General features: G+C 47.3%; 1 protein-coding gene across 1 annotated transcript in view; it reads right to left on the reverse strand.

Annotated features, from left to right (window-relative positions):
- TRIM14 (tripartite motif containing 14) overlaps positions 1-12,577 on the reverse strand; it is a 31,691-nt gene that overhangs the window by 5,578 nt on the left and 13,536 nt on the right. The window contains exons 3-5 of the mRNA XM_028524818.2: positions 11,170-11,403; positions 6,377-6,539; positions 2,461-2,553 (exon numbers count right to left, since the gene is read on the reverse strand). Of these exons, the coding sequence (XP_028380619.1) occupies positions 2,461-2,553; positions 6,377-6,539; positions 11,170-11,403 (490 nt within the window). The remainder of the gene's footprint in view (positions 1-2,460; positions 2,554-6,376; positions 6,540-11,169; positions 11,404-12,577) is intronic.

A 12,577-nucleotide genomic window follows, 5' to 3' on the forward strand; every position in this document is an offset into this window, starting at 1 on the left:
AACTGTGCAGGGGCTGGGTGGTGGTGCTCCAATGTGGTCTGTGGCTGTTTCTGAGTGCATTGGCCCTGGGGTTTCCTGGGTGGTGCAGGCCAAGGTCAGTCCCTACCTATGTTTTGCCCAGGGCCACCCTGCCTGATAAGCAGTCTGAGATGGCTGCTACTTGTGCTGGTTGTGGAGATTCCCAGGGGAAGCCAGGCTGTTGGCTCTCTGAATCCAGCTTTTGCTTGTTTAAGAGGATTTGGGAAGGTGTGAAGCCTGAGCCAAGACCAGCCATTCATATGGAAAAGAAGCTTGGGTGGGGCAGAGTCTCTGAGGATCTCCAGGGTGGTACAAACAGTCTTAGCCAGGTTGATGGAATCTCAGATATGGCACCAGCTTGCTGGCTCTGTGGTTCTATGGGGGAAGGATTTAGAAAAGGGACAATGGTCTCTGCTCGCCTTGATGCCAGACACTTCAGTTTCTCCCAGTATGCCACTGGTGCCTTTCAAGCTGCTACCCCAGTGCTGGAGCTCAGAGGGAGTGAGTCTGAGTAGGTGAGTCTGTGTGTGGGTTCTTTAACAGGAATTTCTGAGGGCTCCAAAAGTTTCTTCCACTGACTCAATCCCTGCCGGTTTTTGCAGCCAGAAGTTGTGGGGACTTATCTTTCTGGCACTGGAACTGTGGGCTGGGGGTCTGGTGTGGGGCTGGGACTTCTCATTTCTGAGATATTCCTTTCAAATTTTTATCTACCACACATGGATGAGTGATGAGCACATTCCACACATGTGCCCCTCCGACCAGTCTGGATGGATGTGGTTTCTTTAGTTCCATAGTTGTCAGACTTCCATTCAGCTCGATCTCTGACAGTTCTGAGTGATGGTTGTTCTATACGTTAGTTGTAATTTAGATGTGGTTGTGCAAAGTGATGAGCCATGTCTGCCTACACTGCCATCTTGACCAGAAGTCCTCTTTTTTTTTTTTTTTACTGTTTTTAACAGTTTATTGAGGAATAATTACATAAACTGTAAAGATTTACCCTTGGTTTTTAAAAAAGTCTTATCAAAAATAATGTTTTTAAATTTTTATTTTCTAATTGTTTATTGCCAGTATATAATATTATGATTGATTTTTGTATATTGACCTTACATCCAGCAGCTGTTCTAAATGTACCTATCAATTCTAATTATCTGTGGATTATTTCAGATATTCTGTTAGTGAATATGTCATCAGAATACCTTTTTTCCCCTTTTCTAATCCTTATAGCTTTTGTTTTTCTCTCTCACTTCAAGGCACTGACTAAAACGTATAGAACAATGTTGCATAAAAGTGAGTATAAGGCCCTGACTGGTGTGGCTCAGTGGACTGAGTGCCTGCCTATGAACCTTAGGATCACTGGTTTGATTTCTGGTCAGGGCACACGCCTGTATTGTAGGCCAGGTCCCCGGTTAGGGGTGTGTGAGAGGCAGCCAACTGGTCAATGTTTATAGCAGCACTGTTTATAGAAAAGAAAATGTAAAGCAGCCTAAATGTTCAACATTATGAGATTAAATATGACATGGTCATTTAATGGACTACCATGCATCTTTTAAAAAATAACATTCATATTTATATTTATGGAAATAGAAAATTGTTCAAACTATACTGCTAAATTTAAAAATGTACTAAATAATATCTACAATATAATCCTTTTTAAAAATCTGTACACATATAAGCTTTTAAAATGTCCAAAAGAATATTTGCTAAAGAAATTAACAGCATTTATCTATGGGGGAAGCTGTTGTTTTCTTTGGGCCGATATTTAATTTCTAATTTTTACAAGAAGACTCCATTACCTGTGTAATTTTTTTTCTTTTAAGATGTTATTTGTTTATTTTTAGAGAGAGGAGAAGGGAGGGAGAAACACATCGATGTGTAAGAGAAACATTGATCAGTTGCCTCTCTCACACCCTCATCCAGGGCCCTGGCCCACAACCCAGGCATGTGCTCTGACTGGGAACTGAACTGGTGACCTTTCAGGTTGCAGGCCTCTGTTCAACCCACTGAGCCACACCAGCCATGGCTAGTGTAATTTTTTAAGTGAACAAAGATATTCACATTATCTCTGTAAATGAAAACACAGATTACAAAACAGTGTTTATAGTATGATACCATGATTGAAAAAAAGTACATTAAATATATAGAGATATGCCAAAGAAAGCTAAAAGGGCAAATGGTAGTAGTTATGTAGTACTACCTATCTACTAGGGTGGACATGAGCGGAAGAACTGCCAAAGCTCTCCAGTGATTTATGAGTGATTTTTCAAATTTTGCTTTCCTTTGTTTTCTAATTTTTCTACAATGAAGATATTCATGTATTTAAAAATCCTAATAATAAAGGTCAGAAAAACAATTTGGGTCTCTTAGGGACAAAAGGGAGGCCTCCATTTCTGTGTGACACCCCTCCGGCCCACACACCCCACCCTCTCCACCCTGGGGGCTTACACTTTAAGAAGAGGGAGCGCTCTGGTGAGGGGTGGATTTTCAACAAGGGGTCTGCCTTGGCGCTAGAGAAGCTGGAGAGCCGGCTGCTCACGTCTGCAACGAATGGTGAGAAGTGAGTGCCTGGCGCTCGTGCAAGCAGCACAAATTACAAAACATACTAAAAAATGTTCTACTGGGTTGGCCAAAGAGTTCATTTAGTTTTTCTGTACAATGGCTCTAGGAGTGCTTAGTTGTCTTTAGCTTCATTTGAAACAATTTTGTTAGACTGTATTGTGACAGCTGTCCTATCAGCGTGCATTTTATAAAGAACATCAAAATTGGTGAATTTTTGTGCAGCCATTTTAATACTGAAGATGGAAGCAGATACACAACTGAAACACAAAATAAAAAAGATTTGTGTGGTGTATGGAGAAGGGGCTATGACTGATCAACGTGTCAAAAGTGATTTGCAAAGTTTCTTGGTACTGCTGACATGTTGGCCAAATAATTCTTTGCTGTGGGGCTGTCTTATGCACTGGAAGATGTTTAGCAGCACCCCTGGCCTCCACCCACTAGAAGCCAACAGCAGGAGATAGCTGACGTACTCAAAATATTCTAATCATTACAGTTATTGGTGAAAATGAAAAATGTGTCTTTTATTTTATGGAAAAAACTAAATGGACTTTCTGGCCAACCCAATAAAACTGGAGATTTTGCATAATCTCTCTCCAAAAATTACATGCAAATTTAGGTAGAAAATGCAAATTCACAGCCTCAGGGAAGTTCCAGGACAATGCTCAGATCTGAGAAGAAATGTACTGCCCAGGATCCGAAGCAAATTCAGCCATGACAGGTCAGCGAGAGTGAGCAGGAACATGGGGAGGGGACAGCAGGCTCTGGGACCATCCTGAGAGTCAGCTGTGTATTCAACAGTCAATGATGGGCCCCCCTCATGAGGGAAATCCAAGTCCCAGGGTGAAGGTGGAAAACAAGACTTAAAGGTGAGTCCTGAGAAAGGCCGAGTTCAAGTCTCGTTCAAGTGAAAGGGAGTTCAGGGGAAACCCAAGCCATGGTCCCTGTCTTCGTCAGCTCCGTGGGATGAGAAACGGGCTCACTTGCGCTACCAATCAAGGCAGAGAGTGCTCGGGGTCACAGAGAAGAGACGTGAAAGGGCTCCGGGGCTTGGAGCAGTCTGGGAGGGCTTCATGGAGGAGGAAGCACCTCAGCTGCAGCTGACAACTAAAGGAGTGGGAAGATGTGGACACCCAGAAAAAGGATGGGAAGCTAGGAGTGGCTTTTCAACAGCGAGGAGCCATGAAAGGTAACTGAGTGAGGACAGACAGGAACAGATGATTTCCAAAGCTCTCTCCGGTGAGGAATGGACAGGCAGGGTGGGCGTGGAGGCAGAGGCCTGCATGGGGGCAGCAGGGATGGAAGAGGGGCGGGGCTCAGGAAGCACCAAGGTGTCAGAAATGCCCGGGCATAGCTGTCTACTGGAGTGGGGGGGTGAGGGGCAGATTGGAGTTGAGAAGCAGCTGAGCAGGGGGTGGAGGGGTGAGGGATGCAGGATTCCATTCCTCATCTGGAGGTGTTCAAGGAGGGGTGGCCTGGGAGGGAGCAGACTCCGGCGGGCCACAAAACAGACCCTGGGACCAGAGTCTGTTTGAATTCTGTCTCTATCCCTATCAGCTCTGAGCCTCAGCTTCCTCACCTGTAAATGGAGACAATGAAGGCACCTACCACACAGGGTAGTGGTGACGAGTTGCCGGGTGCGTCTGTGTCAAGTGCTTAGAACAAGGCCTGGCGCAGAGCAAGTGTGAGCTGTCATCAGGCACTCGACAGGCACCTCCAGCTCTTAGGGAGTGGACCGCGGAGAATGTAAACGTGACCCAACTGCATTGTGGGACATCGGAGCATCTCCCTGCTGGGGTGGTGGGAGGAGACTTCCCTGCACACTCACTGGATACTGACAAGCCCAAAGCCTCCTGAAGCTGGCTGCTAAGTTTCTTTTTCTCTTTCATATTTAACTATTTATTATTTGTTTGCTTTTTAAGTTGAAATATATTAACTGCTACCATTCTGGTATGCCATTTTCTTTTTAAATAATTACATCTCAAGAAGAATTTCTCAGTTGGACTGTGTGTTCAAAATTCCAGTGGAAGTTATGAGCAAAGAGAACACCACCCACCGTTAAAAATCTGCTTTGACAAAGCAGCCCAGGGAGACCCACTGCTCAGCCCCGCTGCAGGCGTGCATCACACTGTCCCAAACCGTTCTCTTGTCTTAGCTCGAAATGCCCTTCCTGGTTCTCTCCCACTTGCCAAGTCTTAGTGATGGATTAAGGCCCCACTCAAGTGCCAGCTCCTCCAGGAAGGCTTTCCGGTTTTCCGTGAGAATCCCTCTCTCCTTTGTCTGAGCTCCCTCGGCCCCTGGCTGGGTCTTCTTTGGTTACTCACCTCAGGAAGTGGGCCTGGCCTCACCACTCTCCATTTCCCAGAGGTGCTCAGTGGACGCTTGCAGCCTTTCCGCCTTGCTTCCTCCCACCCCTTTCCTTCGCCTTTTCTGCTGGTCTTCAGAGCTGGCACTGCCCTGCCAGCCCCACGTGACAAGGCAGCATCCAAACTCCTCCCCCGCCTCGCCCACCACTGTGCTCCGGTCACCATGGCCCCTGTCTCTGTGCCCAAAACTCTTCAAGTTCTTCCCTCACTTTGGGCTCTGGGCACATCCTGTTCCTTCTGCCTAGATGTTTCCCTCAGATGCAAAAACAACACGAACAGCTGATACTTACACAGTATGCTGTATATCATGCCTGAGCACCACTCTCAGCACTTCGCTTATAAGACCTTGTTTAATCCTTACAATGACCCTATGGCAGGGGGTTGGGGGGAGCTGCATTATCATCTTTGCAGAATGGATGTGAACACAGAGGCATAGAAAGGTTAGGTGCTTTGCCCCAGGTGGCAGGGTTGGGAAGGGGTGGACCTGGGGTGGGAACCCCGGCAGTCTGGCTCCAGAGTCATGCTGTGACCCTTCTGCTGTCTAGCCCTTCGGCTCTGCAGAGCTTACCAAAGGCTTCCTTCAGGTCAGTGCACACGTCCCCTTCTTAGAGGGGCTTCCCCACTTCCACGTATAAGATACCTTCTCCTCCTCCTGGTCACCCTGTGTCCTACCTAACCTGCTTTATTGCTCTTCAGAGCACTTACCACTGACATATATTCAGTGGTGGTCTGAATTCCCCACAAAAGACTAGCACCACAAAGACAGAAGGTGTGCCTGCCACGTAATAGGGGCTCCATGAATGTTCTGAATGATTCATAATAGCAGGAATGAATGAATGAACAAACAAACAGATATTTCTGAGCACCTGCTTTGTGTGAGGCCCTGCAGGAACCTCACTGCTGGACCCCAAATGGCTCTAGTCTTCCAGATATTTCTGGGAGGCAGGGAGGGATGCATGCATGCATCCAGCTCAAGAACACCCCAGGCAGGAGATGGGGCAGGCCCTGGAGAGGGAGGGCAGAGGGGCGGACGTCCAGGGGAGAGAGTGAGCCCAAGGTGACCTGGAAAGGCTTCCCAGGTGAGCGTAGCTGTGCGGGCCCCCCAGCGGCGGTGGGCCTCAGCCAGGCAGAGGAAAAGGAGAGGGACTTGGCCATTCCAGCTGGGACCCCAGAGCAGGCATAGCGAAGCTGTAGCAGAGTCCGAGGAGCGACTGGCGACAGGAGCAGAGTGGCGTGGCTTCGAGAGGCAGAACAGGGTCTGAGGAGGGATAGTAAGTGAATGAAGAAGGGTGGGTGGGCCCAGGCCCAGGAGCCCTAGCCCGTCCAACCACGGGCCTCTGTGTGGGAGAGACGTGATTCACGGTGGTGGTCTCCTCAGCTGGCTCTGGACTAAAGGACACTAAAGGAGTAAGGGGCACGAAGTTGGTTACATGACTTACCTTCCTTCAAGCGAACCTCTAGTGGCGTCTGCATCATGCTCTGCATGGCGTCCATGAGGCCCTTGAAGAAGGTCTTGACGGGCTCGAAGGATTGGGGCACAGGGTGTCGAAACTCCTCCAGGGTCATATGCTGCTTCAACTCCTGTTCAGTTTCCGTGAACTCCTGCAAGGGCACGTGGTGGGTCAGGGTGGCTCCACAGCGGCACCAGGAACATACCCAGGTCATCCATTGCAGGCCCTACCCACCCTGTCCTGGCTCCTTGGGTCAGCCTAGGGACACGCCCCCAGGAGCAGGCCCCGCCCAGCAGGGTCCTGGAAGGAAGACACGAGCAAGTCCGGTTTTAGTGCTGGCACTATTCCCCCCTTCTTCCCATGCTCACTGGGGTATTCTCTGTGCCAGGCGTTAGCATTGGCGGCAGAGGGTGGAGGCAGGCTGACTGCCCCTCCTTTAAGGTGCTCACCACCTGGAAAGGGGCCCTGAAGTTTTAGGGACAATGGTACAGGGGGACAATAGGAGTGAGGGGCCAGTTTTCCTGGGGAAGGAGCCCCTGGAACGTCAAAGGGAATGCTGCCTGAGGGGGTGTGGCCCCTACAATGGAGACATGTTCTGTTTTCTGCCTGAACAGCACCCTTTAAATACCCTTCCTGTGTTAAGTGCAGCTTTGCTAATTAGAAGCTAGAGAATGCTCTCTCTGTGCCTCCTTTGCTTCCGTGGGGCAGCCGTGTGACCAGGCACCTCCAAGCCAAGACTTGCATGTGGAAATGAGAGGTAAGGCAGTGACAACAGGTAGGGGACAGAGGTGGTGGAGGTGCCAGAGCCATGGCCCAAGGTGTCCAGTGATGTCTTGCTCAGCAGAGAAGTGGTGTGGTCTACCCTGGAGCACACCTGTGCCATGGGCGGGACTTCCCTCCTGTTGCCTGGCCTTCATCCTGATTTTCTGGCCCTGCTGGAGATCCCATGAGCTGCCTAATACTGTTTCAAACAGTTACAGTGGATGCTCGTATTTGCAGCTAAGAACACTGTCTGCACTTTCTGAAGGGTTGTCCTGGGCAAGGAGTTAGAAGATAGCAGACTGCCTTAGGCAAGCAGGCCCTGGCTAGTGGGCGAAGGGATGCCTGTGGGGTAGGGGAGGGGTGTGGCCCAGCACCCAGTTGTTGGGCAGAGGCAGGCCCCCCAGGCAACATACTAGACCCTGGGAGAGGGCTGTGAGACAGTCCCCAAGTCCCATCCTACCTAAGAACTGCGGTCAAGAGTTCATCCTCACTTTGGTGGGGAAGAAAACTTAAGTGGAACCAGGGCTGAGGTGGCGCTCAGAGGGCTGCAGCGGAGCTGGCCAGGGAGTCTGAGCATTAGCGGGGAGGGCAGGCAGCAGCTCTGGGTGGCAGGAGGGTGGCCCGGAGGGCAGGAAAGAAGTGGGGAGGGAGATGAAGGACAAATGCCACCATGTGCTAACCCCCAGCTCCGGCATCTAGTACAGAGCCTGACACATAGTAGGTTCTCAATAAACATCAAGGATGAAATGAATGAATGAATAAAACTGAGCACTTCAACTTTTCACCTTTGCAGAATCAGAGAGTAGCCCCCTAGCCACTCATTTCTCAAGCCAGAAATTTCCCCACTTTCAGTCACTGGTCCTGCTGCAGTTCTCAAACCTGTCTTCTCTCTGTCCCCACAGCCCCTTCACTGGCCTGTCCCACGACCGTCCCTCTCCTGACCTCCCTCAGCCTGCAGCCCTGGCCTGCCTAGTCCATCCTCCAGCCTTCCACCAAAGTGATCTTTCCAAAACATTAACCTGACCATGTCTTTCTTCAGTTCAAAACCCTCCCTTGGCCCCATCTCTGTAAAGGACAAAGTCTAAACTCCATGGCCAGGTACATAAGGCCCTTCATCAACTATCCCAGGCCCTTCGATCCAGCGGCATCTCCCAACTCCCCTGGCCCTGTACCCCTGCACCCCGCTTCCAACCAGCCTGAACCCAGCGGTCCTCCAGCCTGCCAAGCCCTCACATGCACATGGTTCTCTTCTGCCTGGAATATCCTGTCTGCTCTGTCCCTCTGTATATGCCCTGCTCCAATATCACCTCCTCCTAGAAGTCTTCCCTGATCCCCTAAATAAAGCTGGACATTTCCTGGACACACTTTTGCTACCTCACTTGGGCCGTGTTGTAAATACCTGTTTCTGAGCATGTCTTCCCATCCATGAGCTACTAATGTCGAACCAGGGCCCGGTGCAGAACAGGTTGCTCAGTGAATATTTGATGGAGACATGAATGAGCAAATGGAATGATGAATGATGAGAATCATAGCTTTGGCACCAGAGAATAAAGAAAAATAAATGACAAAGCCTTGAAAGTGTATCTGTGATGGAAGAACAACAGTCTTCTCGATGGAGCATCCCTTTAAATTAGCTATCCTTAAGGGGTATGGTTATTTTAAAAGAAACACACATCCAGAAAAGGGAGCCCTCGTGCACTGTTGGTGGGAATGCAGACAGGTGCAGCCACTGTTCTGGAAAACAGTATGGAGTGACCTCAAAAAACTAAAAATGGAGCTGCTGCTGGCCTAGTGATCCCACTTCTGGGGATATAGCCTAAGAATAAGAAAGAATATATGCACCCTCTGTTCACAGCAGCGTTATTTACAGTAGCCAAGATCTGGAAACAGCCCAAGAGTCTGTCAGTAGATAAGTGAATAAAAAAGATGTGGTACATTTACACAATGGAATACTATGCAGCTGTAAAAAAAAAAAAAAAAGAAGGAACTCTTATCCTTTGCAACAGCATAGATGGACCTGGAGAACATTATGCTAAGTGAAGTAAGCCAGTCAGAGAAAGACAAACACCATATGATCTTACTCATATGTGGAATCTAATGAACAAAACAAACTGACGAACAAAATAAAACCAGGGGCACGGATACATGGAACAGATGACAGATCTTGGAGGGGGCATTAGGAAGATGGCAGGAATTAGCCAAAAAACATATATGCATGTGTGTGGGGGTGTGGTGGCGAGGGCTGGGTAGACGGGGGAAAGGGGGGTGCTGGGGGGCATTTGTAATAGTGTCAACAATAATAAGTGAATGAATGAATGAATAAATAAATAAATAAAAAGAAAGAAACAAAGGTAGCCCCCTGAGCATCAAAGTACAGTAACCTCTTTGCCTGTGACACAGCACCTCACCCAGATTTTTTTGTTAGGTTTATTTTTTTTCATTGAATGTATTGGGATGACATGGGTTAATAAAATTATATAGGTTTCAGGTATACCATTGTACCGTGTGCTCACCACCCCAAGCCAAGTCTCCTTCCATCACCATTTAGCGCCCCCCTTTACCCTTTGCTGCTTCCCCCCACTTTCCCTCCTGTCCCATGCCATGGTCCGTGTCCATGGTCTGAGGGCTTATTTTTTCTTAGCTAACAACCAGACACAGTGAGTTGACCAAGGCCACATAGAGGCACCAGGGACTGGCTTGGCTGGTTTTGTATTGACCAATTTATTTGTGCTATTTCCCAGCCAGAGCCCACGTCAGTCTGTGGTCAGACTCAGTGCCACCTTTATTTAGTCGTACGCCGCCTTGTCCCAGAAGCTTGTAAGGTGTCTTACCAAAGTTATCTAATACAGCAGGGTTTTCCTTTACAGTGAGAAACATGAGTCAAAGAGGAAATGGGGTCAGGATGTAAACCGGAAGCCAGAGTGTGAAGAGGCACAAAACACATGCCGCCAAGTCACAGCCCAGCTACTTGAAACATATTTGGCTCTGAGCCTCCTAGAAGCCACAGCAAAGAAGGAAACAGAGAGAGTTACACGAGTGGAAAGCAATCCAGGTGCACAGGTGACACACAGCAGTGCTGACAGGACAGAGGAGTTTCTCCCCTGGTCCCTGTAAGACAGGAACACCACCCTTCACTCGACACAGCCCGTCACTAGGTGTAGCTCGGACATCGTAGGGGCTGTTTCTCAGACTCCCCCTCAGGAGAAGGTAATGACCTCCAACAGAGCCCAGTGGTCAAGCAGTACCATTCTTCTCTCCCCGCTGAGCGAACTGTGACCCTGCTCGAGGTCCGCTCCGCAGCTGGCGGGACACTGCCTTCCCAGGAGGGCTGTCCCAGTGAAGACTACGCAAGTAGAGGGCCGAGCAATGATGCCTTGCAGCTTTTAAGTCAGAGAAGCCTGGGTTCTGATCCCAGTTCTGCCAGCTAGTTGTGGCACTTCCCATGAGTCACTTCACCTCCCCGAGCTTCAGTTTCCCATTCATAAAGTGGGGTGACAATATCCACTTTGCACAGTTCTAGTAAATATTAGAGCTAAGATACATACAGTGCTTGGAATACAGAGGCCCTCAAAAATTGGTGGCTGTGCTATTTTATTAGTCCGAGATGTATGTTATCTTCCTGGCTATGTATATTCTCTCTATATTTTTTAAAAAAATTATTGACCTTTTAGAGAGAGAAAGGGAGAAAGAGAGATAGAGCTAAGAAAGAAACATCGATTTGTTGTTCTCCTTATTCATGCATTCATTGATTGTTTCTGGCGTGTGCCTGACCCGAGATCGAACCTGCAGGCTTGGTGTATCAGGATGATGTTGTAACCAGCTGAGCTACTGGGCCAGGGAGTTTTCTAAGTACGTTTTCTGATGACTTGTGTAGGGGCAAGAAAGTCCACTTGCTAATAAGGCAGTTTTCTGTGTATTTACTCCTTGTGTAAATACTGTGTTCAATGTCACAGCAACCAAGAAGAAATATGGGTGGTGGGTGGTGGGTGGCAGCCATGAGGGCAGAAATGCAGCCTTACCTGTAGCAGCTGTACAGGACTGGTCTCCTGGCTGATGCTCCAGACCCTGTTGGAGAGGCTGTTCAAGACATCGATTTGGTCCTCACAAGACTTGATTTGCTCCCTGTATGCCTGGAGGGCGAGCTGGGTATTTTTATCAATGAATTTCTTAGCCAGCACTTCCTCTTCTTCAAGCAGTAATCTGAGTTCAGTGAATTTCCCCGTCAGCCAGATTTTACTGGACTCTGCGTGAGCCTGAAAAGAAAACCAGTTGCAGATGAGAAGAGTGCCAACTAGGGAGTCCAGAACATGAAATCCAACATGAAGAAAGCCATCAGGACATCTAAAAGCAAGGTGGCCGATCAAGGACAAGATCAACTTATAAAAACTGAAGCTTGTCTAAGTACCAGCCATAACTGCTGGAACAGGTATGGAGAAATAAAGGTCCTTTTTAGAATAGTGGAAAAAGCAGTAAAATATGTAAAAATAAAACTGTACAGAAACTATAAAGATGTAAATAAAGAAAAGCATAAAACTGTCCCAAAAGAAAAAAAATCTGAATGTGTGGAAGAAAAACCCATATTCCTGGTTACGGAAGATTCATTACTATAAAGATGCTACTTGTCTCCAACTAAAAACTGGACACAATTCAAATAAAAGTCTTAACATGTAGGTTAAACAAGTATGACATTGTTGTGGGGGAGAATAAGCACAGAAAAGCCAAAAACTGCTTTAAAAAGATCAGTGAAGGGCAAGCTGCCTCATCAGATGTCAAACAAACTAACACGGCAGCATTTAAAACCATGTGGCTTCAGCACAGACAAAAAGTCAAGAATGCAGAATAAAGAGTTCAGAAAAGAATGTACACATACATATGATAGTGGTGGGATTTCAAATTACTAGGAGGAATGGACGAACTATTCAATAAATGGTATTGGAACAATATACAATTAACCATGTATTTGATGAAAATTTTGTTAGATCATTATACCGCATAAAACAATAAAGTCAGACAGAACCCTACCTATGAAGTAGTCCTGCCAGCGAATGTGAACTTGAATCTGATCAAGCCTTTAAATCTAAATAAAAGATTCGCTATAGAGGACAGGGGAATGTGTGAACGATCAAACTAAGAAATACATCAAGCAAGGGTATTTTGACACTGTATTTCACTCCTAGTTCAAACAAATAAAATGTGACATAACAATCAGAAATGTGACAACTGATTGGATATTTGATCATATTAGGGAACTATTGTTAATTTTCTCAGGTATGATGATGATAATGAGCCCTCATCTTAAAGAGATAATATGCTGAAACTTTTACAGATGAAATATGTCTGGAATTTGTCTCTAAATCTGTGTCTATGATTGAGGTGTTACACAATAAAGTAAACAAACAAAAATAAAATCCAAACAGGTTAAAACAT

The sequence above is a fragment of the Phyllostomus discolor genome, chromosome 3 (assembly GCF_004126475.2).
Source record: "Phyllostomus discolor isolate MPI-MPIP mPhyDis1 chromosome 3, mPhyDis1.pri.v3, whole genome shotgun sequence".
NCBI classification, from domain to species: Eukaryota; Metazoa; Chordata; class Mammalia; order Chiroptera; family Phyllostomidae; genus Phyllostomus; species Phyllostomus discolor.